Below are 25708 nucleotides of genomic sequence, written 5' to 3'. Positions count from 1 at the left end.
AGAATGGCTACCATTGACAAGACAAATAGTAACAAGTGTTTTGAGAGGTTGTGGAGAAAAAGGAACCCTCATACACTGTTGGTGGGAATGCAGACTGGTGCAGCAGGTATGGAAGGCAGTGTGGAGGTTCCTCAAAAAATTACGAATAGAATTACTATATGACCCAGCAATCCCTCTCCTGGGTATCTACTCCAAAAATCTGAAAACATTTAGAGATAAAGACACGTGTGCTCCAATGTTCATTGCAGCTTTATTTACGGTGACCAAGACATGGAAACAAGCCAAATGTCCTTCGATAGATGAATGGATAAAGAAGTTGTGGTATGTATACACAATGGAATACTATTTGGTGGTAAGAAAAGATGAAATCGGACCATTTGTGACAACATGGATGGATCTTGAGAGTATAATGCTAAGCGAAGTAAGTCAGACAGAAAAAGCAGAGAACCATATGATTTCACTGATATGTGGTATGTAAACCAAAAACAACAAAAAATCAAGACAAACAAATGAGAAACAAAAACTCATAGACACAGACAATAGTTTAGTGGTTACCAGAGGGTAAGGGGGGAGCGGGGTGGAAGATGACGGTAGGGAGAACATATATATGTTGATGGAAGGAGAACTGACTCTGGGTGGTGAACACAATGGAATTTATAGATGATGTAATACAGAAGTGTACACTATGAATTGAAATCAGAATTGAAATCTATGTAATGTTACTAACAATTGTCACCCCAATAAACTTTGAAAAACAAACAAACAAACAAACAAAAGAATTAGGAGTGGAACAACTATTTTTTTTGACATCTCCCCCCAACTGGAAAGTACTTGACATCTCAGATACTCTAGCGCTGTGAATGTTCATTGTGCACTCTGAGCTGTTTATTAATGCTATAATGTTCAAAATTTACCAAAGTGAAATTTATTTCCATAGTAAAAATACTTTAAAAAATAATACATGGAAAATATAGAAACAGAAAAAAATAATTCCATTTCACAGAGCAAACAAGTTTGAACTCTTTGGGGGAACTAATTGCATTTCTTCTTAAAAATTAAAATGAGATTTTCAAAACATGCAGTTTTATAACCTGTTCTTTAACTTAATATATTTTTGTCAAAAATTTAGCTCTACCTCATCAATTCAATGGCTGTATTGTTTTCTATAGATTTAATCAACTCCCTAGTATAGATTTAGATTGTTATCAGTGTACTGACCAAACTTGTAGTGAGGCCACATTTCAACCCGTGGCGCACTAATCCCACCTTGCCTCATATCCCTGTCACGTTTGAGTGTCCATTGTAAACATAAGCCTCCCTAGACATTTACCGTCTTTTATATTTAATCACCATTCTGCTCAGTACTTCTTATTCTATCTTTCCCTTCATAAGAGCTCCCTCTCCCTTTTGTATTTGTTTCTTGGTGAATTCAGCAACCGGTTTAGCATTTGCTAAAGTCATTGCCAGAAATTTGAGAGTCATTCAAGGCAGTTTCTAATTCTATCACCTCGCATATGCAATCAATCACAAATCTTCCTGATTTTCCCTCCCAAACGTTTGTCATATCTGTCCTGCACACAGAAGATCAATGTAAATTCTTTGTTTGCATGGTCCAGTAGTGGAGTGAAGCAGCTACACATATAACCTAGAAAGAAAAATGGGCCTTTTTAGGAAGGACTGAGAACGTTATTTTAGGGGGAAAGCACATGGATTGGTGAGGACAGAAGAGAACATCCACTCAGGCAATCTGTTTGGTTTGGCAGTCTGGCATATCACAGTTGGATCAGGTTCACAACTGATTGACTCAATCCAGTAATATTTAACTGAGTAGTCCTGTTATAGCACTGTACTTAAAGGAAAATAAACGATAATGTCACAATGATTTGGGTTCAAATACTGCGTGCCTTTGGGTAAGTTAACACATATTTTTCAGGGCTCTTGTGAAAACACTGTTGAATACATATACCTAGCACAGTTCCTGGAATATACTGGACCTGGAAAAATTCATAGCTGTTGTTGTTAATAATAATACTGCCAACAAATATGATTACAAAGTAACAAGGATAAAAATACTGTAGCATAATAATTTAAAAAGTTAAATGAAAAACAAATTTAAGTGAACCGAAAACACTGGTTAAAAAGCCACTCCGTTCTAATGTATCACGTAGTGAAGCTATGAGCAGCTCTCGTTGGTTGCTTAGATTTATCTTACTGACCTCCGCTTACATTCTGGCACTTAAGAACATACAGCTTGGTCTGATGGAAAGGAAGAAGACACTAAAACATAGCAATGTTAACAATCAAGATACAGAAACTAAATTATTAAAGAAAAAGCATTGTATTACTTATGTGATAAGTGGGAATAAGTTCTATTTAATTGGAGGCATTGTAGAAAATGAGCTACTGAGCACAACAGTAAATAGTTTTCTAATACTAAGTGATGTAATTTATCAAATGTATGCATAATGAGGCATTCCTGTGTGAATCAGTAGGGAAGACAGTTTCAGGGATTATTAAGCTGAGGGAGATCTGAGTAGTGGGGCACTGGAGTCAACAGTTCATATAACATAATTTATTGTTATATTACTGGAGACATTGGGTGAAACCAAATACTCAGAAACATAAAACCCACAAAAGTTTGCAAAAATATATTATTATTTAAGTGATATTCCACCAGAGCAAGGATCCGTTTGTAGATGTCATAGAAGAAATGCAGTGATGCCTAGACAGGGAGACAAGTTACTTACCTTTCATAGTAGGGCTGAGTGTGTACAAAGCTGGGAATAAACACTGAGTCTGTATCTTCTCATTGATGGTTCTCTTTCTTTTATATGGAATCACAGCCCAGGGGCCTGTGACACCTATGACACACAAAGTTAAACTGCTGAAACTCTCTTTCCTCCCCTCCTCAAGTGCTCAAAAGAAACGGTTATAGCACAGGGTATATCTGCTGGGCAATATGATAAGCAGTGAAAAGCAGCACAGCCCTGTAACGAGTCCTTGAGGCATGAGCTCATTTGACATAGTGATATCTTCATCAAGGGCTATATAAGAGAACTCAATCACCCCCCAGGCACCCAGATATTTCACTTATCTCACCCAGTAGAGAAAATTCAACGAGTGAGTTTTATATATTGGCTACTTTTCCTATAGAGTAGCTGAAAGAAATGGGGGTATGAACCTTATGAGGAGATTTCCAAAAAGGGGGTGCAGGTGAACGAAGGGGAGGGATGTATTGTTGAGACTCTCAAGGGTGCAATTAAAGTTTCATCTTAGAGATTATTGTGAAGTCTTCAGTCTCCCCTTAGGCTGGTTTATGTCTCCCTCAAGACTCCTTGGTGTAACATCCTTTCCTTACCCATAGTTTTCATATAGTGTAGGTTAGATTGGCTCCCAGAGCAATGGTAGGAATAGTGTCTTAAAGACAACAGTGAGATGTCTGTGTGAATTTTCAGAGAATTTCTGTTTTCATGAAAAGTCTTTTTCACTGTGAAATATAGAGAAAGTTTACAATGTATATTGTTTATGCTCCTTAAGAGTGTATTTTCTTCTCACACTTGCCATCTGTTAATTTTTGTTTCCAGTCCTTAGCTACTGATAGGTAGACTATTTGTATTTTATTTGTCCTGTTTTTTGTTTCCTTATTTCTTTTTATTTATTTTCTTCTCTACTATTTAAGTACTTTTATTATTTAATCTCCCTATATTACCCTTTTTAACCATTTTCAAGTGTACAGTTCTGTGGCAGTAAGTACATTTACATTGTTGTGCAGCCATCGCCACCATTCACCTCCCGAAGTTTTCATCATTCCAAACTGAAACACTTTACCCATTAAACAATAACTTTCCATTCCACTCTCCCCTAGCCCCTGGCAACCACCATGCTACATTCCGTCTCTGTAAATTTACTACCCTAGGTACCTCATATATGTAGAATCACACGAAATTTGTCCTTTTGTGATGGGTTTATTTTTACCGAGGTTCATCCATGTTGTAGTATGTGTCAGAATTTCCTTCCTTTTAAAGGCTGAATAATATTCCATTGTATATATTTATTGCATTTTGTTTATCCATTCATCTGTTGAAGGTCACTTGGGTGGTTTCCACCTTTGGGCTATTGTGTATAACACTGCTAAGTACAAATATATATTTGATTCTCTGCAGTTCTTTTTGGTATATACCTAGAAGTGACATCCAGTTTTCCTAGCACCATCTGCAAAAAAGACTGTCCTTTCCCCATTGAAGGGTGTTGGCACCCTTGTGGAAAATCATTTGACCATATGTGTGAGGGTTTATTTTGGGATCTCTATTCTATCCCATTGGTCAACATGTCTGTGTTTATGCCAGTACCACATCGTTTTGATTATTGTGGCTTTGTAGTAAGTTTTGAAATCAGAAAGTGTGAGGCCTCTAACTTTGCTCTTCTTTTTCAAAATTGTTTTGGCTTTTTGGGGCCCCTTGAGATTGCACATGAATTTTAGGATAGATTTTTCTATTCCTACAAAAAACTTCATTGGATTTGATAGCGATTGCATTGACTCTGTAAGTCACATTGGGTAGTATTGACATCTTAACAATATTAAGTCCTGCAGTCCATGAACACGGGATGTCTTTCCGTTTATTTGTGTCATCTTTAATTTTTTCAGCAATATTTTGGTGTTTTCAGTGTAAATGTCTTTTGCCTCCTTGGTTAAGTTCATTCCTAAGTATTTTATTCTTTTTGTTGCTATTATAGATTAAATTGTTTTCTTAATTTCCTTTTCAAGTTGTTCACTGTTAGTGTATAAAACGCAACTAATCTTTGTTTGTTGATTTTGTATCCTGTAACTTTAATGAATTTGTTTACAAGTCCTAACACTTTTCTTTTTGTATGTGTGTTTTTTTACATACAGGTTCACATCTTCTGTGAACAGAGATACATTTATATCTTCCTTTCCAATTTGGATACCTTTTATTCCTTTGTCTTGCCTAAGTGTTCTTCCTAGGACTTCAATAGTGTGTTGAATAGAAGTGGTGAAACTGAGCATCTTTGTCTTGTTCCTGATCTCAAGAAAAGCTTTCAGTTTTTTGTTTGTCCTTTTAAATAATCGAATATTAAGTTTACTGTGGGTTTTTCCTATGTGAGCTTTATTATGTTAAAGTTGTTTCCTTCTATTCCTTGTTTGTTTGAGGGTTTCTATCATGAAAGTGTGTTGAGTTTTGTCAAACGCCTTTTATTCATCAATTGAGACAATTACATTATTTTTCTTTCATTCTGTCAATGTGATATATTACACTGATTGATTTTCATGTATTGAACCCTGCAGGAATAAATCCCCCTTGGTCATGGTGTATAATTCTTTTAATATGCCGTTTATTTTGGTTTCCTAGTATTTTCAAATCTGTATTCATAAGGAATATTGGTCTGTTGTTTTCTTTCTTTGTAGTGTCTTTGGATTTGATATCAGAGTAATGGTGGCCTCATAGAATGAGTTTGAAAGTATTCTCTCCTCTTCAGTTTTTTGAATGGTTTGAAGATTATTGTTAATTTTTCTTTAAATATTTGGTAGATTTTTATATCTCAGATATGAGTGTAGTCAGATGGTTCTTGATTTTTTTCTGTCTCACTTATTTCACTTAGCCTGATAATTTCAAGATCCAACCATGTTGCAAATGGCAATATTTCATCTTTTCTTAAGGCCAAGTAGTATTCCATTGTATATATGTACCACACCTTCTTTATCCAGTCATCTATCAAAAGACACTTTGGTTGTTTCCATGTCTTGGCCACTGTGAATAACGCTGCAATGAACATAGGGATACATATATCTTTATGTATAAATTTTGTTAGATTTTTTTGCTCAATAGCTAGAAGAGGGATTGCTGGGTTGTATGGTAATTCTGTTCTTAATTTTTGGGGGAATGTCCTTATGTTTTTCATAGCGGCTGTCCCAATTCCCACTAGCTTTCAGTTTTTTGTTTGTCCTTTATTGTGATTAAAATACACATAACAAAATTTACCATCCTAACCAATTTTAAGTACAGAGTTCAGTATTATTAAAGTATTAAGTATATTCATTGCCAGAATTTATTTATCTTGAAAACTGGAAGCTCTACCCATCATTAAACATCTCCTAATTTGCCCCCTCCTACCAGCTCCTGGCAAACACCATAAAAAATGTGTTCGATAGAATTCACCAGTGAAACCATCTGGACCTGGGCTTCGTTTGTTAGGAGATTTTTGATTATTGATTTAATCTCCTTACTGGTTAATGTCTATTCAAGTTTTCTATTTCTTCATAATTCATCTTAGTAGGTGTGTATTTCCAGGAATTTGTCCATTTCATCTAGGTTCACCATTTTTTAAAAATGGACAGTTGTTCATTGTACTCTCTTGTAATTATTTTTATCTCTAAAAAAAATCAGCTGTGAAGTCCCCACTTTCTGATTTTATATGCGTCTTCTCTGTTTTTTTCTTAGTCAATCTGACAAAAGGTTTGTCAATTTTGTTGACCTTTTAAAAAATCCAACACTTGGTTTTATTTATTTTTAATTTATTTTGATTTATTTTGTTTATTTGTTGATTTTCTATTCTCTATTTTATTAATTTTATTATTTTTTGAATGTTTGGATTGTTTTTTTGATAAATTTTTATTTTTCAATTACAGCTGACATAAAATATTAGATTAGTTTCAAGTGTACAACATAGTGATTAGACATTTATATAACTTACAAAGTGATCACCCCAATAAATCTAGTACCCATCTGAAACCATACACAATTATTTCAAAATTATTGACCATATTCCTCATGCTATACTTTACACTCCCATGACTATTTTCTAACTATCAATTTGTACTTCTTTGTCCCTTTCCCTTTTGCACCCCCCAACCTTCCTCCTGTCTTACAACCACCAAAATATTCTTTGTATTTATCAGTTTGTTTTTGCCTTGTTTATTTTGTTCTTTAAATTCCACATATAAGTGAAATCATATGGCATTTGTCTTTCTCTGTCTGACTTGCTCCATTCATCACAGTATCCTCTAGGTCCTTTCATGTTGTTGCAAATGGCAAGATTTCATTCTTTTTTATGGATGAGTAACATTCTATTGTATATACTCATATGTACCACCTCTTCTTTATCCATTGATCCATTGATAGACATCCAGGTTGCCTCCCTATCTTGGCTATTGTAATTAATGCGGCAATGAACATATGGAGGCACATGTCCTTTTGAAGTAGTGTTTTGGGTTTGTTCAGATAAACACCCAGAAGTGGGATTACTGGGTCTTTGTCTCTTGTTATAGTTTTTGTTTAAAAGTCTATTTTGTCTGGTATAAATATGGCTAACCCAGCTTTCTTTTCATTTCCATTCTCATGACATGTCTTTTTCCATCCCTTTACTTTCAGTCTATGTGTGTCTTTCGATCTGAAGTGAGTCTCTTGTAGGCAGCGTATGTACAGATCTTGTTTTCTTTAAGCCATTCAGCCATGCTGTCTTTTGATTGGAACATTTATTTCATTTACATTTAAAGTAATTGTTGATAGATATGTAGTTATTGCCATTTTATTATTCATATTTTTAAATCTCCTCCTGCTCTTCCTGCTCCTCCTCCTTTTCCTTCTTCTAGCAATCCCTTTAGCATTTCTTATGGTACTGGTTTGGTGGTGATGGACTCCTTTAGCCCTATCTTTTCTGGGAGGCTCTTTATCTGTCCTTCAATTCTAAATGATAGCTTTGCTGGGTTGTAGATCCTTCCTTTCATCACTTTGAATATTTCATGTCAATCCCTTCTGGCCTGCAACATTTCTGCTGAGAAATCAGCTGACAGTTTTATGGGCGCTCCCTAACAGATAACTAACTCCTTTTCTATTGCCGCTTTTAAGATTCTCTCTTTGTCTTTAACATTTGTCATTTTAATTATGATGTGTCTTGGTGTGGCCTCTTTGGGTTCATCTTGTTTGGGATTCTGTGCCTCCTGGACTTGTATTTGTATTTCCTTTGCCAGGTTAGGGAAGATTTTCATCATTATTTCCTCACTTAGGTTTTCAATTTCTTGCTCTCTCTTTTTTTCTTCTGGTACCCCTATGATGCAAATGTTGGTACACTTGATGTTGTCTCAGAGGCCCCTCACACTCTCCTCATTGTTTTGGATTCTTTTCTTTTTTTGCTGTTCTGATTGGTGTTTCCGGCTTCCTTATCTTCTATTGTGCTGATTTGATCCTGTGCTTCATCTATTCAACTGTTGATTCCCTCTAACATATTCTTCATTTCAGTTATTATATTCTTTATTTCTGATTAATTTTGTTTTGTGTTTTCTATCTCTTTGTTGAAGTTCTCACTGATACCCCTGAGCATCCTTATAACCAGTATTATGAGCTGTGCATTGGTAGATAGCTTGTCTCCATTTTGTTTTGTTCTTTTTCTGGAGCATTGTTCTGTTCTTTTATTTGGGATATGTTTCTTTGTCTCCCCATTTTGGCTGCCTTCCTGTGTTTGTTTCTATGTACTGGGTAAGGCTGTTATGTCTCCTAGTCTTAGTAGACCGTTCTTGTGTGGTAGGTGTGCTGTGGGGCTCGGTGGCATAGTCTCTCTGGTTACCTGACCTCCAGGTGTGTCTTTTGTGTAGGTTGTGCTTGTCCTCCTGTTATAGTTGAGCCTTGGTTTTTCTTTGCATGTTAATGGGAGGGATGACCCTCAGGCTTATTTGTTATGAGAACTGGCTGAGACTAAAGTGGAGGAGCTGTTGTGCAGTAGCCGAACATGCAGAGCAGGATTTGCTTTAACAGGGCTCTGGTGCCTTCCCAGTCTGCCCTTCAGGTGTGTCATCTTTGGAAGTGGTTTGGTGATGCTCTGGCTTGGTCCAAAGCTGGCCAGTGGGTGTGCCAGCTCCAGGCCCTCCTGGGAGGGGTCCCACCCTAAGCCAAGTTGAGCCATAGCCTGTCCCCTGCTTAGGGCCACATGGCATTAACCAAAAAGCAGCTCACAGGTGGCCACCACCTGTACTAGGCTTGGAGGTGCCTCGAGAAGCCAAGCTATGAACTGAGGTCAGCTGTCACTAGTGCTGTGCTTGAGCCTGCTTGGCAAGAGAAACAGGGCATACTGAAGTCAGCTGCTGCTTGTTTGGGTTATGTGAACCTTTGAGAGATTTTAGGAAACTCCATAACATGAGCCAAGACAGGCCATTTGCATGGAAAAGCCACTGAAAGAAGCTTGTGTGTGCTTGAAAGTTGGGTGGAGTAGTGTCTCAGGGAATCACCAGCAAGGGTCAAACAGTGTTAGCTAGGTTGATGGAGACTTAGACATGGCAACCTCCTGCATCTGCATGCTTGGAGAGGAGAGGATCAACAAAGGAACAATGGATTCCACCAGCACTTCTGTTTGGGAGAAAGCTGCCCCTCCAACCCTCGCCCTGTAGCCAGACAGCTTAGTTCCTCCTCGTATGTCCCTGGTACCCTTTGAGCTGCTGCTGCATCACTGGAGCTCAGAGTGAATGAGTCCATCAGTGAGTAAGTCTGTGTATGGGCCCTTTAAGAGGAGCACCTGGGGCTGCGGCTGTCATCCACCTCACTCAGCCACACCTTGGCTGGTTTTCACAGCTAGAAGTTATGGGGACTTCTCTTTCTAGCACTGGAACCCTGGATTGGGAAGCCTGGCGTGGGGCTGAAACCCATCGCTCCTCTGGTGGGGAATTCCTATGCTGAGACATCCCTTCAAATTTTTAATGGTCACTTGTGGTGTGGGACCAGGCTGTTCCCAGACAGTTCCATATCTCTGCCCCTCCTACCAGTCTCGAGGTGGCTTCTTCTGTATGTCTGTAGTTGCAGTTTGTAGTCTGTAGAAATCGATTCAGCTAGACTTCAGGTGATTCTCCTAGACTTCAGGTGATTCTCAATAATGGTTATTCTGTAGTTTAGTTGTAATTTTGATTTGGTCATGGAGGGGGTAACCACAGCATTGACCTACTTTGTCATCTTGACTGGAAATCCTATTCTCTATTTGATTTATTTCTGCTCTAGTCTTTAATTTCTTCCTTTTGCCAGCTTTGGGTTTAGTTTGTTCTTTTTCTGGTTCCTTACGGTATAAAGTTAGGTTTTTTGAGTTCAGGTGTACCTTATTTGTTAATGTAAGGCTTTACTATTCTAAATTTGTCTATTAACATTGCTTTCTCTGCATCCCATAAGTTTTAGTATGTTATGTTTTCAATTTCATTTATTTCAAGATTTTAAAAACAATTTCTCTTGTGATTTTTTCCTCAACCTATTGTTTGTTTAAGAGTGTGCCTTTTAATTGGTATTTGTTTGCAGATTTTCTAATTTTCTTTCTGCTGTTGAATACTAGTTTTACTACATTGTAAGTTGAAACGGTTGTATGATTTCAATTTTTCAAAATATTTTGACTATTTTGTGGTGTGACATATCTTTTATCCTGGAGAATTAAAAAATTTTAAAATTTCATTAAGAACCATGGTATTGTGAGGTGTGTGTACGTGTGTGCCCATTCATGAAGAGAGACCAAGGGAAGGAACTGCAGGGTCGTTAGTGGAAAGTTAAATGCCTTTCAACCCAAAAGAGGCAATATAATGGGGAAATTGGAGTAAATGGTGTTTGTAAATTTAGGCACCAGATAAACTATGGCCACAAACTTCAGGGATTGCTAAATTTCAGTTGTCTTTCTGAGTGGTGTCAGATTTAGTTCTGGTTCATACTTACTTGAGGATGAAGAGCACTAAGGGCTCCAACTTCATGTGAGTCTTAGGTGCTCATCTCCATCTCTCCAGCTGGGCATTGTCAAAAAGCATAAGGATTGGAATTATAAACAAGTGCTCTCAGAACACAAATGACTTTAGGGCTCGCTACTTCGATGTCTATAAAAAAATTGGCTTATAATTTTCCTACTCTGTCTTCAGTTTGTCAATATTTCAAGTTTTATATTTTTTAATTTGATATTTTTATTTATTCTTAACAGGATGCTAGATTGAAGTAACCCAGCTTTCTATTACTAAAGCTTATGTTTATTTAAAATAATATTCCAATTTGGACTTTAATTTACATTATATTTTATAGTCATACTTATTTTGGGAACTCATTAATAATCTCTAGGAGTGGTTAGTGATATAGTGGCTCACAGAGAATTTCTAGAAGCAATTCTACTTTGTATCCTAAGGTGAGCTTGCCAAAAGATAATGCCCTATAATTAGTTATGCTTGAGTCCTTTTTCACATGGCACATATGCTTACACACATGCTGCTTCTCATGATCTCCCATAGTATTTAGTCTTTCCTCACTTATTGCATTTGTGCTATTTAATAAAAAGAAAACCCTTGCAAGTTTACTGTACATTTCTACCATGAGACTGTGAGTCTTATGGGGGAAGAAAATGTGTCTTATATACTGTTGTATATCCTGATTCAATGTCTGGTATTGTAGGTGCTCAGTAACAACACAAAAAATATGTAACTGAACAATGAAGGAGAGGATATCTAAATATAAATGTGATAAATTAGTGATAGCTTGTAACAGTGTATTTGTGTAAGACCTAAGATAAGAAAGCCATTTCTTATGTTTTCTCTCAAGAATCAAAAAGTCTGAGTGAAATAATGTTAAGGTGTTCTTAGGACCGTGCTTCAACTTTTCTATAAATGAATAAGCTCCTAAGGAATCCTAGAATTGTGGGAGAAAATGATCTTCTAAATCTAATTATCAGAAAATTCCTCTAGAAAGTTAGTCTTCATTTAAAAACAATTGTATTATTACTTATTTTTTAAAGAAATAATACAAGCACATGACAAATAATTTAATAAGTTCAAATGGAGCTACGAAGAAAATAAGTCTCCTTTACTCTTTTGTTCTTTAGACACCAAATTCTCACCCGAAGCAACCCCTGTTAGCAATTTCTGGATCCCCTTCAGGAGCTAGTCTACATGTTTACATAAAGGGTAGCTCTATTCTCCTACTCACCATGTTTTTTTTTCATTCAACAGTATGTCTTGGGTATATTACATAACATTACATATAGAGTTACTTCATGTTTTATAAAATTGAAGACATAGTATTCCATTGTGTGACTGAATCATAGCTTATTTTATTAGTCTTCTATTAATGGGAACTGATATTTTCTTCAACATTTTGCTATTACAACAATGCCACAGTAAATATTCTTGTACTTTCATCATTTCCTAATGTATGAGAATATCTACAGGCTAAATACGTTGGAAGTTGAGTTGCTTTATTTGTTACAGGGCATATGCCTTCTAAATTATTTATTTATTTTGTTTAACAGGACTTTATTGGGGAACAGTGTGTACTTCCAGGCCTTTTTTCCAAGTCAAGTTGTTGTCCTTTCAGTCTTAGTTGTGGAGGGTGCTGTTCAGCTTCAAGTTGTTGTCCTTTTAGTCTTAGTTGTGGAGGGCGCAGCTCAGCTCCAGGTCCAGTTGCCATTGCCAGTTGCAGGGGGCACTGCCCACCATCCTTTGTGGGACTCGAGGAATTGAACTGGCAACCTTGTCGTTAAAAGCCCACTGGCCCATGTGGGAATCAAACCGGCAGCCTTTGGAGTTAGGAGCATGGAGCTCTAACCGCTTGAGCCACTGGGCTGGCCCATGCCTTCTAAATTTTGATAGAAGTTGCCTAGTTGTCCGTTATAGTTAATAGAACTTATACTCCCATACAGTGTATTATCACACAGGTTGATCGTTGTCACTCTAATGGGTTAAGTTGAAATACCATTGTAGGCTTATTCTGTGTTTATCTATTTATAAAGAGTTATTATTCTTTCCATATGTTTAAGAATCTTTTCTGCATGTTATTTATTTATATCCTTTTGCTTATGTTCCTTTTGGGATGATATTCTGTTTTCATACTGTTACACAGCTTTATGTATTTTAAGGAAACAAACGTTTAACTAACAAATAATTGAAAAATCTTAAAGTAAGACAGGCAAATAATTGAGAATTCCTATAGATAGAAATATAGGATTAGTTACTAAAGAAAAGCAACTTGGTCTAGTGAAAATGGTGGTGGTGGTGGATGGGAAATTTTTGCTTTTTACCATTAAAGTTATTATCCTCAGTAGCTCACTCCTGATTCCCAATTCTTACTTTCTTCATCTGCAGAATCAGATAATTGAACTGGTAAAGACACTTCAATAGTAGGATGACCTATTAAAGGCCTGGGAGGGAGTTCAAGGAGAACTAGCCCAGGTTACTAATGTAAATCCTGAGAAAATATTTAACTGATCTACAATTGCTGAGTACATCCCATTAAAACATATGGCCCAAATCTGTTCTCTGTGGTCCTGGTTTTACCTCTCATTTTATTGCAAGCACCCCTCTCCAACCCCCAACCTCGCTTAGAAGGGTAGAGTCCTCAGGAATCTGGAGCTGATTGCAATGAAAAGAAAAACAGGTCTATGGCCTCGGCTGTGTTTATACCAGTCCCTATATGAACTTGTCTCTGCTCTGATGTGTGCATCTTGCATGGTTAAAAGATTATCTTCTGAAAGTGAGAATTTGTGGAATTTTGATATAGTAGAAAAGAATTTCTGCTTGTGGCCATGACCAAGCAGATTGTATTAATCTAACCCTTAACTGAAAGTAACTATACAATTTGGATAAAATACATAAAGAACCATTTGAAGGCAGTGGACAGCAATACTTGAGGGGATACAATTTCAAGAAGGAAGGAACAGAGAGATGAGTTCCACATTCACTTGGGCGTTTTTCCCTGAGGACATGACAATTCACTGCGTAGGAAGAGTATGGGAATAAGGAGGCATGCGGGAAGGAATGGAAGGAAGGAAGAATAAAGTCTCAGCAGAAAGCAGAAAGCGCTGACCTGAGGAGATAAAGGGTCTGGTGTTTGTGGCTGCGAAACTAGCTGGGTTTTGAGAAAAAATCCCGGAGAGAGAAGGAGCACAGCGAAGTGAGGCCCAAAATATGGTGTAATCTCTTTTCAAAGCATTTTTGGATTTCTAAGCCATTCGTGTGCAAAATGAACTTTCAAGAAATCTAGCAGAAAGCAGAAACTGAGATTCTAAAGACCTGAGCGGAGGTTTCAGGAGTCATGGTGTTCTTGGAGTACAGAAATAGGAAGTCAAGGCCTGTCGAGATGGAAGCATCCTGAAAACAGTCCAGGCTTGCAGTGAGATCTCAGAAAGGCTCTTTTCTTAGAGTAAGGGTTACATCCCAGAAGTAAGAGCAACACTGGCATACACTATTTTCATAATACCTAAACGTAGTCCTTAAATGAGATTAAAGTCACCTTCCTCTACTTTATGTATTGCCAGAAGAAAAACTAACTTGTGTTCAGTTACTGTACTCATTGTCTTTACAAATTTTAAAATACAATGTTCAGCATTCAATTAAAACATTGAGGCATGCTAAGAAACAGGGCAAATGGTGAAGAACCAAGAGAAGAAATAAATAGACATGTGCTCATTTGAATTTCATATAACTTACATGTGTCACAGAATGTTATGCTTATGTCGATTTTTAAATTGAAATTTAAAATTTAAAAATTCTTAGCTCACTGGCCGTACAAAAACAGGGAGTAGGCCAGATTTGGCCCACTGGTCATAGTTTGCTGAGTTCTGCTGTATGCATTTAGTAATATAAAGACAGGAAAGCAAGGGCCATCCATTTGACCATGGAATAATGGAAGCTCCTTAGTTAGCAACTGAACTTATTGGAAGGGAGGAGACCTCGAGGGGTCAGCAGCTGGAATCAGCCTGTTCTGCTGAGCTAGCACTCCTGTCGGGCCAGCTTTCAACTAAATTGCAAAAGGAAGTTTCTAAAGCCATCAGAATTCCTCTCTCTCTCTCTCTCTCTCTCTCATACACACCTTCCCTCCTCCACACAACACTTCAGTAATATAACATTAGGCTTCTTTCAGTTTCTAGAAACAATCAAGTACTTTCCTGACTCAGTGTCTTTGCTCTTGTTGTCTTTCACGTTCAGTTTTTATCCGCAGTGTCCAGCACAGTCTGAGGAAGATAGTAGGAATTTTGTAAATATTTGTTAAAGAAGTGATTGTTACAAACATAGAGAATATAGATAGATAGTAGATATTTACCAGTTACTTAATTTAAACTTCAAAAAAACTGTAAGATGAAAATTTAGGATATAATACGTGTAAGAATGTCCAAATGACCTGTGGTGATCAGAGTGTTGGCCCAGACTTGAGAAGAATTGCATCCAAAGGAATTAATGGGAGATGGAATGCTCTGGGTGGTAGAACATGTCCACCCCAGATGGTTACCTCTCTGATTGCTTAAGGGAATTATGGTCCCATAGCTCTGGATGTTGAAGTAAGAGAGAGAGAAGGATGGAATTCTAAGTGGAGCATCAGAACAAATTTGCTTAGTGGCTCTAGTGGGGTTTTAAAATCTCTATGAGCTTTGTTTTCTTTATATAAAAGGAATAGGGTTATTTTTAATCACTTTTTATTATAAAATGCTTACTTCTATGGCCGGTACATCACAGGTACACATGATATCAAGACTTTATAGATCTAAAGGTGATATTTTAGTTACATTTATTTCTTAGATGAAAACATCAATTGGATAAGTTTGTCACCTATATAAGAAGCCAAAAGATCCAGGCCAACTCCCTCCCCGTAATTCTCTAACCTCTAACTTTGAGAGTCTGACAAAGCTGCCCTAGAAAACAAGACGGATGTGAAAAATGATTCTCTGTGTGCCATCACCATGGCATGCTGGACCTGACAGTGGGTAAAAAAAAAAAAAATTTCTAACAAGTATTGTTATTCACCTTGTGTTACCTGGCTCCTCTGTACAGAGAGCCCTAGTGGTGTTTCCCTGGCAGTAGGCTAAGCCAGAGCTCTCCAAACTGACAGTTCTGAATCAGCTGCAGAAAGTACTGTGGCTAAGTGAGAATCTGCATACAATGGCATCAAAGCTGTGTTTACTATACAAGATGCTTGGACTGAGTTAATTAACAAAGCCAAACAAAAGAATCTACATCCTCACCCCCATTATATCTAGGAAAGGTTTGGATAGACCCAATCTAGGTTAGCCTTGTTATGAGCTATAATACTCGTATATAAGATGGAGAAAGTTATTTCTCTGATATTTTATTTTTTTCCTAAGGCTAGTCCAAGAAGGCACAATGGTGTGGAAGTATGATTGGCCTGCTCTCATAGGACCACATCTACATTTTTTGGTCTGGACAGGAGATTTTTACACCTGTTCCAATTCTGCAAAGCCCTTGAAAATAAGAACCATTGTCCCATTTTTGAGAAGTGATAGGCAGCTAAGGCACAAATGATTGGGAGTAAAGAGCTTAGGTTTTGAATTACAACTCATATTTGACAATTGTGGAAACTTTGTCAAGTCAATTACATAAACTATTTCCTAGTTGCTTCAACTGTAAAATGGGCACAGCAACACTTTCCACCAAAGAATTGAGGACTCTGAATGAGATAACATATGTGGAATTACTTGTCGAGGCCTGGCACACAGTAATGCTTAGGAATCGTTAGCCATATAGTATATTGCCAAAGCAAAGTGAAAGGAAGCCTTATTTAGAGGGTGGTAGTTTTTCTAGTTCTTTCCTGTTTATTTTCTCCTTTAAGCATCACATCGTCTCCTTTCATGGACAGAGGAGAATCTAAATCTGAAGTTTTTCTGTTGGTGTCTGATCTTCCTGGAAGGGGAGGTGGTCTCCTCAACAGTAACTGTAAAGGAATGAAGGAGTAGATACAGGGTGATGATTTTTGTGTTTGCTGAAGGATGGAGGGAGTATAAGCAGAGCCTCCAGAGAGTAAGCCCTGCTCCACGGGTTCAACTTTTCACTGCCAGAATGAGAACAGTGTTAGGAGACTGTTCTGTGTTAGTTCTTCCCTTTCCTTGGGGCCTGCCTTCTTTGTTGACCCTGATGTCTACTGCCTTTGTTTTCCTGTAGAGTAGAAAATAGATCTAATCAACCTCCAAGCCGACTTAGAGCAGCACCTACCAGAAGTCCAAGGGAACGTCTTTTAAAGTAACAAAGACACAGGGACAGGTACATTGTGGCCTAACCAGTAGGGAAGGAACATTTACCACTGCAAAGAGTATCTCTCTGGCATGAGAATTATTTTATTTTCAAGAAAGAAAAGACTCAGGAAGAACCTTTGATCTTCCCTTAAACTACCTAAAAGAATTTAAGACATAAGTCCTATTCTGGAAGAAATATCACCACAGATAACCATAGTATAACATGAACTAGGTGTGGTTCATATTATAGGGAGGAACCTACCATGTTTCCCCAAAAATTAGATCTAGCCGGACAATCAGCTCCAATGCGTCTTTTGGAACAAAAATTAATATGAGACCAGGTATTATATTATATTATATTATATTATATTATATTATATTATATTATTTTATATTATAGAGCCGGTCTTATAGTAAAATAAAACTGGGTCTTATATTAATTTTTGCTGCAAAAGATGCATTGGAACTGATTGTCTGGCCAGGTCTTATTTTAGGGGAAACACGAGAGCAGGCCCCCTTGGATCAAAGTCTTCTCTGTGACCCATTATTTCTAGGTGGCCCAGCAAATATTTTGTTATTAAAGAGTAACTCTTTTCAACTTCTTATGAATTGCCTTATTTCCCTTTGAAGTCCCAGACTCCTACCTCCTCAGTCTCAGTCCAGAATGACTTAGAGACCTAATTTTGCCTACTGTCTCTGGAGTTTTCATGCTTATGTGAATTCCCCGTGTGTTAGTATTAAAACCTGATTTTCTCCTGTTGCCCTGCCTTATGTCATTTTAATTATTTGACTAGCCATAAGAACCAAAGAGTGCAGTGCTGGCAAGGGACGTCAGAGCCAAGCGGTTAATGTTTAAGTTCCCTCCTGCCAGCTTACAAGCTCCCTCCTGTTAACACTTGTCTGTTCACCTAAGTTATTTTTTTTTCTTTTCCTCTGACTTGGAAACCTGCTTTGCTTGCCTGGTCTTTGTTCCTCCAGGCCAGAAGTGCTGGAAAGTTAAAGACCTCCTCAACCCCCAGAAGCTGTCAACATGGACAGATGGGAATTGGGATATCAATATTTCAACTCCCTTGCCCTTATAGCAGGATAACCTTGAGATGACTACTTGACTACCCTGGGGTTCTCTGGAGGGATTAGTTCCAGTTTCCCACAGTAGTAGCTGGCTTGACAATGCACCCTTTGTTGGATGACTTCCCTTCCTCATTTCATTTTTCTCTATCAATGTTCCCTCCATGACCCAAATAAACAACTAGTGCTAGTCTCAGGATTTACTTCAGGGGAAACCAACAAAGACACCAGGACAGGTACATTATAGCCTAACTACCATTTGTAATACTTTAGATAAACAGATTTGTTTTAAGTTTCAAACAACCAGTTAAACTTTTGTTTTTCCAATTAAACTTCTGAATAATTTAAATATTGATTTTGTCAGATGGGTGCTACAGTAACCGTAAAGGAATGAAGGAGTAGATATAGGATGACGATTTTTGTGTTTGCTGAAGGATGGAGGGATTATAAGCAGAGCCAAAGTATGGAGGGATTAATTCACTTTGTTTGGAATGGTGAATTACAAAAGTTTGTGAAACAAAAACATCAACAACTATTTCACTCTTAAAAATGTCTATAAATATCTCATCAATACATATTCTTCACATTTTCCACCCCACCACTTTTAGGAGAAAATACAAAACACTTTTGCTCTACCATTTCTGCTGTCTCCTTTTCATTGATGTTAATAGGTGGAAAAGATCAGATCATGGGCAAGTTTTCTGTTTTTGTTTTCTTATTGCTAATTATGATACTAAACTAGCATAGCCACTCAGATTAGTGTTTATTAATAAGCTCTGGGTAACAACTGAAAATAATTTGTTTTATTGTCCTTATAAAAATAAGTAAACAAATTTTGTTTACTTCTTTTTATAAGAAAATAAAACGAAAAAGTCAAATCACTCCTTATTTACTCAAGGAGTGATTTGACTTTTAGAAAACTACGTTAGCATATTGAGTTTGTCACTTTACTCTCATATAAAAGCCTATTTCACATGAAAAACAGTCAGATTACTAACACTTGTTAAGAGATGAAGAACTTTCATTTTCAGTGCCTCAAGATCACTTTTAGAGTAAGCTCTTATTTTATTGTTCTTTTTTCTTTTTCATTTTGAAACAATTCCAACTTAGAAAATCATTTAAAACACAGTAAAACAATTCCCATGTACTCTCCAGAAAAGATAAGAAACTTGTCCAATTGACACAGATTGTCTGGCTTTAGAGTCCAAGATCATAATCATTGACCTTGCTATGTTGCCTCTATTTAAAGTTGCATGTAATTTTAAGGAAAGTCAACATGTATGAACATAGACACAAACATATATGCATTATAGAGCACTGATCAATATCACCAAGATTCTTTGCTTTATCAAATAAATCCGCACCATATGTATTTAAACTCTCCAACTGAACTACAGTTTATAAAACTTCTGTTCACCAATAAATCACTTGTGCAAAGCATAAGTACTTGAGTAACGGCCTTTCCTGAAATCTGACAATTCCTTTCATGCCTTCTTTCATGATATGTTTCTTTAGCTGGAACCTGTTTATTTATATTTACTCTAAAGGCTGTTTTAAAGACTCGGAACATTCAAAAAAGTCTAGTTCAAGGTTTTTTTCTCCAAAGTGTTTTCATGAGGAGTAAATTGAAAGTGCCTTATTTATAGTTTTGGCATTCTCTAACACCAAGCAGACCTTAGAATTAATGCTGTTCATTTAACAGAGAACAGAAGAACTTCCAACTTCTGTGCGCCTCCGCCTACAGATATAAAAGACACATATATATCCAAGAAATTTTAAGACAAGAAAACAGAAAATAGGCCTTACAAGTTTGGATTCATTAGTGAAATAGTTTATTGAAGTTTTATAGGTTAAACAATTATGCAGCCTTAGAAGAATTAAGGTATGTAAGAAATGATTATTAAAAACAATCTTCAAAGTTTAAATATAACCTTTCAATAATAAAATTAGGAAATGCATTTTAGAGTTTTAAATTTCAAGTGATATTATTTCACACATGTTACCTTCTCATCATAATATTGTCATAAGAAAAACCTCACAAAATAAGAAACACACTGGCAGTATTTCTTCAGATCTAAAACACAATCAATTGTAACACATAACACTACTTTATACGTCCCTAAGAAAGAAAAACCTTTCTGCCAATGAAACTATGACACATCACCAATTATAAACTGCATGTAACTTTTAGAGATATAAAATGGTGAAAATGTGCTTTTTAGTCTAATGAAATGTTGTTCTAGAGAGTTCCCAGTAAGTATGCAGGAACCTGTACGGTAGTGCTCCGTTACATCTGTGATGTGTGATGGCCCAAGTCATCACAACTGTACCTTCCATTTCTTCTCCTCTTCTACCTAACAAGCATAATTACATAGAAATCTAGGCATTTATTCCAAAAGGATGTTTGATTTAAGCTTTGGTAACTCTAACACTGATAAGGAGTGGTCATGTTTAAGCATTTTAAGTCTTAATTTAAAAATATAAGCTGCAGAATATTAAAATGGCACCATGGGTAGATAAAGCTAAACAAAACCATTTTAATGTGGCAAAAGGGAAAGCTAAATAAAATAGAAATTGAGAACACAAAGAGTGGTATTGCGTGTTGCATCATTCCTAAGCTATAAGAGGGGATCCCCAATATGACTGAGATTTTGTGTCATCTCCTTTGATGGTTCAAAAAGCATAGTCCTGTTGTGATGTTATTATATGAGTATACACTGTATATACTCTAAAGGAAAATGTGAATTTAATTCATTCCAAAATCATCTTTCATATCAACCACCTAGACTTAATAGAAGCAACATGGAAAAAATATACCCTGTGCGCTTTCTTTCACAGCCACAAGGCTGTGATCAAGGCAATAAGGACTAGTAACTGTGGAAGATGAAGCATGTGTGAAGACTTTCCAGGTAAAGAAATAATGAATTCATCTGACACATCTCTGATTCTTTCTCTTAATTGGTTATCAGCAATAAGCTTTCTTAGTGGAAAAGAAGTTTAAGGAGATAATATACCTTCTGAGGACACAGCTTGATTGACGCCCTCCACTGTTGAGCACAACGGGCCACTACTCTTAGAACCACAAAGATCACTCTGCTATGTACATTTTCCAGTACTGCTCAGTGGCAGAGATGTCTCAGATATAAAACCATTTTCTAGTAGAGAACGTGCAGGAGACATTAGCTCATTCTGCATCCAAGCTGATTGCGGGTGAGCTTCCGAGTCAGGATTTTACAGACCTTCTTCCTAGAATGTCTGTATTACTGGTTAGTGCGAGACTATCAACTATAGAATGATACCACCTATTTTTCATATTCTCTTCTGGTATCAGGTTCCCTATCATCATTTTCTGGTTTTAAATCCCGTTATTGTTGGTTTAACTAAATCTTCTCCCCTTCAACTTGGGACTGGAAATTGCCACAATAGAGTCATTTATGTCAAGGGAACCATAATAGAGGCCATAATGATGTCTGCATCACACACATTCCGCCCACAAACTTTTGAACTTTCAAGCTAACTATGTAACCACATCTTGGACTTCACCTTCTCCTTACATGGTGTCATTCTTTACCTTGAAAGGGGCCAATTTACTTCACCAATTAGCATCATTATTTGCATAAGAAAACTAATCAACCCCTGTTAAACTAACCAGCATCCTTCATTTGAATACAGGGCCTAAATGGAAACAGTACCTGTAGCATTTTGCCTTTATAAAACATGCCTTTCTTTGTTCTCTTTATAGCACAATTTGAGTTGCTACCTGAATCTGTGTCTCCAGGATTGCAGTCCTTCTTTTGCTCAAATAAATGTTTTTCATTCTTTATAACAGCCTGAAGCTTTTTTTTAGGTTAACACTCTTTTGGACATAGTACTTGTCACAATTGAATTTTTTTCATATCTTACATTGTCAACTTCATGAGGGACTGAAATGTGACTTACCCACTTTATCTGATTCATTTTTTAGCTCTGTACCTGAAATATTGAAGGTATTCATTAAATTTTTTTAAATAAATGAACAATAAAGAATATAAATATAATAGTTGTGAAAAGGCAGACTGCTTCATAGATTCCCCAAGGAACCCATGAATTGTGGGGGACTGTCCTTTAGGTTCCAATTCTCAAAAACTTTAGAGATAATAGTTCTTTTTCTCCTCCTCCTCCTCCTCCTCCTCCTGCTTCTTCTTTTTTTTCTTTTGTTTTTTTGATGAAGGTCCTGATTTTCATATTCCCAGAAGCTTCTGCAGGGCTTGTTTCATATCTTTGTTCCTTAGACTATAGATCACAGGATTAATGAATGGGGTTCCCACAGAATAAAACAGAGTCACAAGCTTCTGCATTCCAGCTTCATGCTCAGATGTTGGGCTCAGATACATGACCATCACTGAGCTGTAGAAGAGTGTAACCACAGCCAGATGGGACCCACAGGTGGAGAAAGCCTTTTTACGGCCAGCTGCTGAAGGGACCCTCAGCACAGCTCGTAGGACCAGAGTATAGGACACCATGATAGAGAAGATAGGAATAAATAAGAGCATAGAAATTATGATTGTCCAATACAACTCCATTATTGGGACTCTAGAACAGGTGAGGGCTAACAGAGGACCGGGGTCACACAGGAAGTGGTCAATAATCCTAGATCCACAGAAGGACATCTGGGAAATGATGATGATCGGGACTGGGAACCAGAGGAAACCAAGTACCCAGCAGCTGACTATGAGATTGGTGCAGATATGTCTAGTCATAAGAGTGGGGTAATGTAGAGGCCGGCAGATGGCAAAGTATCGGTCAAATGCCATAACAGTCAAGAAAAAGCATTCTGTGGAACCCAAGGAGAAGAAGAAGTAGAACTGGAGAAAGCACCCAGAGAAGGAGATGACCTTGGTATCAGAGAGCAAGTTGGCCAACATGTTGGGGACAGTGGAGGTGACATAGCAGATCTCCAGGAAGGAGAAGTTGGCGAGCAGGATGTACATGGGGGTGTGGAGTCTCTGATCCCAGCGCACAGCACAGATGATGGAACTATTGCCCATGAGGGTCAGAAAGTAGACAACAGAGAAGAGCACAAAGAGGAGGACCCTCTTCTCCCTGGAGCCAGGGAAGCCCAGGAGGATGAAGCCAGTGATGGTGCTGGAGTTGCTGGCGATTTTCATGGGTCTGTGAGCTGTGAAAAGGCCCATAATTACTGAATATCCCTGGAGTAGCACAGGGACTTCATTTGCTTTGTCCAAACAAGAAACTGACATTTGTTGTTTTGTTCATTATTAAATTAATATTTATTGAATGTTTACTATTTGCTAGGTATTTTTTTTTTTAAGCTACTGGGGATATAGCAGTGAACAAAATAGATCCCTACCTCGCTTGCTTACTGCAGGCAGGAGAATGCAATGTAAACTGACATTACATTGTATCATTCTCTTTTTCTTTTCTTTTAAACTAAATGTACTGGATTAGCTCTCTTCTTGGCAAACATCTTTTTGAGCGGAGGCTTGGGTTATTGCTATGTCAAATATCCCAGTGTCACAGAGGTGACTGGGATACACATGATCCTTGTATTTAGAAGAGTTTCTATAATATATGAGGTGTGATAAAAAATACAGTGAATGCTTAAATTAAAAAAAATTTGTTACTGTAAGAGACACATTGCCATTAATCCCCCTCATAATACACCCCCTTGCTTCGAACACACATATCCCATTGTTCTAGCCACTTTCTGAAGCAGCTCTGGAAGTCCTCTTTTGTGTCTTTACTTCATTTTCCATCATAACAATGCTCCGTGTCACACATCATTTCTGGTGTGGCAATTTCTGTCAAATAAAAACATTACGGTGTGTCCTTATCCACTTTATTGCCGGAATGTCACTGTGCAACTTCTGGCTCTTCCCCAAACTCAAAAATGACCATGAAAGGTAAAAGTTTTGAGTCAATTTAGGACATGGAGGCAACCACAACTGCACGACTAAAGGCATTCACGACAGAGGACTTCCAGAACTGCTTCAGAAAGTGGCAAGAACAATGGGATAAGTGTGTTCAAAGTGAGGGGAAGTGTTTTGTGGGGAATTAATGGTAATGTGTCTTTTACTGTAATAAAACTTTAAGAATTAAACATTCACCATAGTTTGTGGTCACATCTTGTATATCTATATATGGATGAATGGGTAAGTGCATTTCCTAAGTTCTCCATGAGCAATCACCTAATGCAACTGCTTTTAGGCAGTTGTCTTGTTAGAGCCTGTGATTCTGGAGCAGCAAAAATGTGGGACTTTTGATATCACTTAAAAATTATTTGACAGTTGATTCAAATGATTTGAATCAACCTAACCAGTTGATTCATTCTCTCTAATATCATTATTTATCAATTTCATGAGTAAAACCATCAAGATTGCTAGAAAAACTGCCTGAAAAAATAGCACGTAAGTCCACCTGGATAGATATCATGAATGATAATGTTAACATCATAGTCTGACCATATTAAAATAGTAACATCTCTAAATTTTAGTTTCTTAAATATAAAATGGGAGTTGTATTACATAATTTTTAATTCTTGTTTCTGAGATGTTTATTGTTATGCTAGGGATACCCAGACTACACAGGACAGCTAGACTTGCAAATCTAGAAGTGATATATAATTCTGGAAGAAAAACCCTTGCTGGATATTGTATTATTTATATATGAAAGTACAGGATTCAAGGCAGTTTCTTTTTAGGATAGTTTTTCCAAGTATAAGCCTGAGAAGACTGTCCTGGCAAATAGGAAATGTATAAAAATACTTTATGCCAAACCTAATAGAATTAAGTATGGGTAAAGGTAGAGATATTTTCATTAAGCTGTTTTGTTCTTCACCGTTTGTCAGTTAGCTCCCAAGCACAGAAAGCAGCTGCTGTGTTTACTGGTCAGTCTAAGTTGGCCAGGTACCCCTGAACTGGCCGCAGAGGGTGCTGTAGCTGTTGCACTGGGAATATGAGCACAGCAGGCTTAAGGCTGGGTCCATGTACTCAGATTGCTTGGACAGATAATTAACAAAACAAAGCAAAGAAGCTTTACCTTTTAACTTGTGAAATTAGCATCCAGAAGTCTGGACGCTGTATGTGCATTCTGACTTCCACTTATGGATACTACTTTAACTCTCTGGATATTTTTCACTGATACTCTCTTTTTCTGTAAGCTGGTCGCAGAAACCATAGTGGAGTGAAAGTCTTGGTATCCATACTAAACTCTCAGCAGCCAGTCCAGACAATTCCTCTATGAACATAAGCTTTTGCCATCTGACGTGGAAAGGCTGCTCCATGGAGGAGCATAACTTCCAGAGCTCTCCACCCTCTGAGTTTGAATCTTGCTTCCATCACTTTCTAGCTGTGTATGGTAGACAAGTTACTCTCTCTGATTTGGTTTCCTTTCCTGTAAGATGGAGAGAATAAGAATACTGTCTACTGAGGGTGTTTTGAGGGTTAAATAAATAATATTTGTGAAATGCCTGATATCCAGGTAGTGCTATATAGCCCTCTATCCCACTGTATAATCTTTCTTGAAAACCTTTGAAAGTAAGTATACTTATCCATTGCTGGTAAGTGGTAGGCAATTATGATATACTAGAAGTAGTACTGGATTTCAATATGGGAGCCCAGGATTTGAATTCCAGCACTTATGTTGCTTGTTGCGGGAAATTCTATAAGGC

At 37.3% G+C, this 25708-nt stretch overlaps 1 protein-coding gene across 2 annotated transcripts; it reads right to left on the bottom strand.

The window, feature by feature from the left end:
- Positions 1-22259: 22259 nt before the first annotated feature.
- On the bottom strand, positions 22260-24367 carry LOC109438993 (olfactory receptor 11G2). 2 transcript variants are annotated; one of them, XM_074326700.1, is made up of 2 exons: positions 24351-24367; positions 22260-23163 (listed from the first exon to the last, which is right to left on the bottom strand). In XM_074326700.1, the coding sequence occupies exons 1-2, from the start codon at positions 24365-24367 to the stop codon at positions 22260-22262; spliced, it is 921 nt and encodes a 306-aa protein (XP_074182801.1). The 2 variants fall into 2 exon arrangements, with proteins under 2 accessions (XP_074182801.1, XP_019574740.2); XM_019719181.2 differs by lacking the exon at positions 24351-24367 and having other exon boundaries at positions 22260-23210.
- Between the last annotated feature and the right edge of the window lie 1341 nt (positions 24368-25708).

Source organism: Rhinolophus sinicus, linkage group LG03, assembly GCF_036562045.2.
Source record: "Rhinolophus sinicus isolate RSC01 linkage group LG03, ASM3656204v1, whole genome shotgun sequence".
Lineage (NCBI taxonomy): Eukaryota > Metazoa > Chordata > Mammalia > Chiroptera > Rhinolophidae > Rhinolophus > Rhinolophus sinicus.
This window is presented reverse-complemented; position numbering and strand designations above follow the sequence as displayed.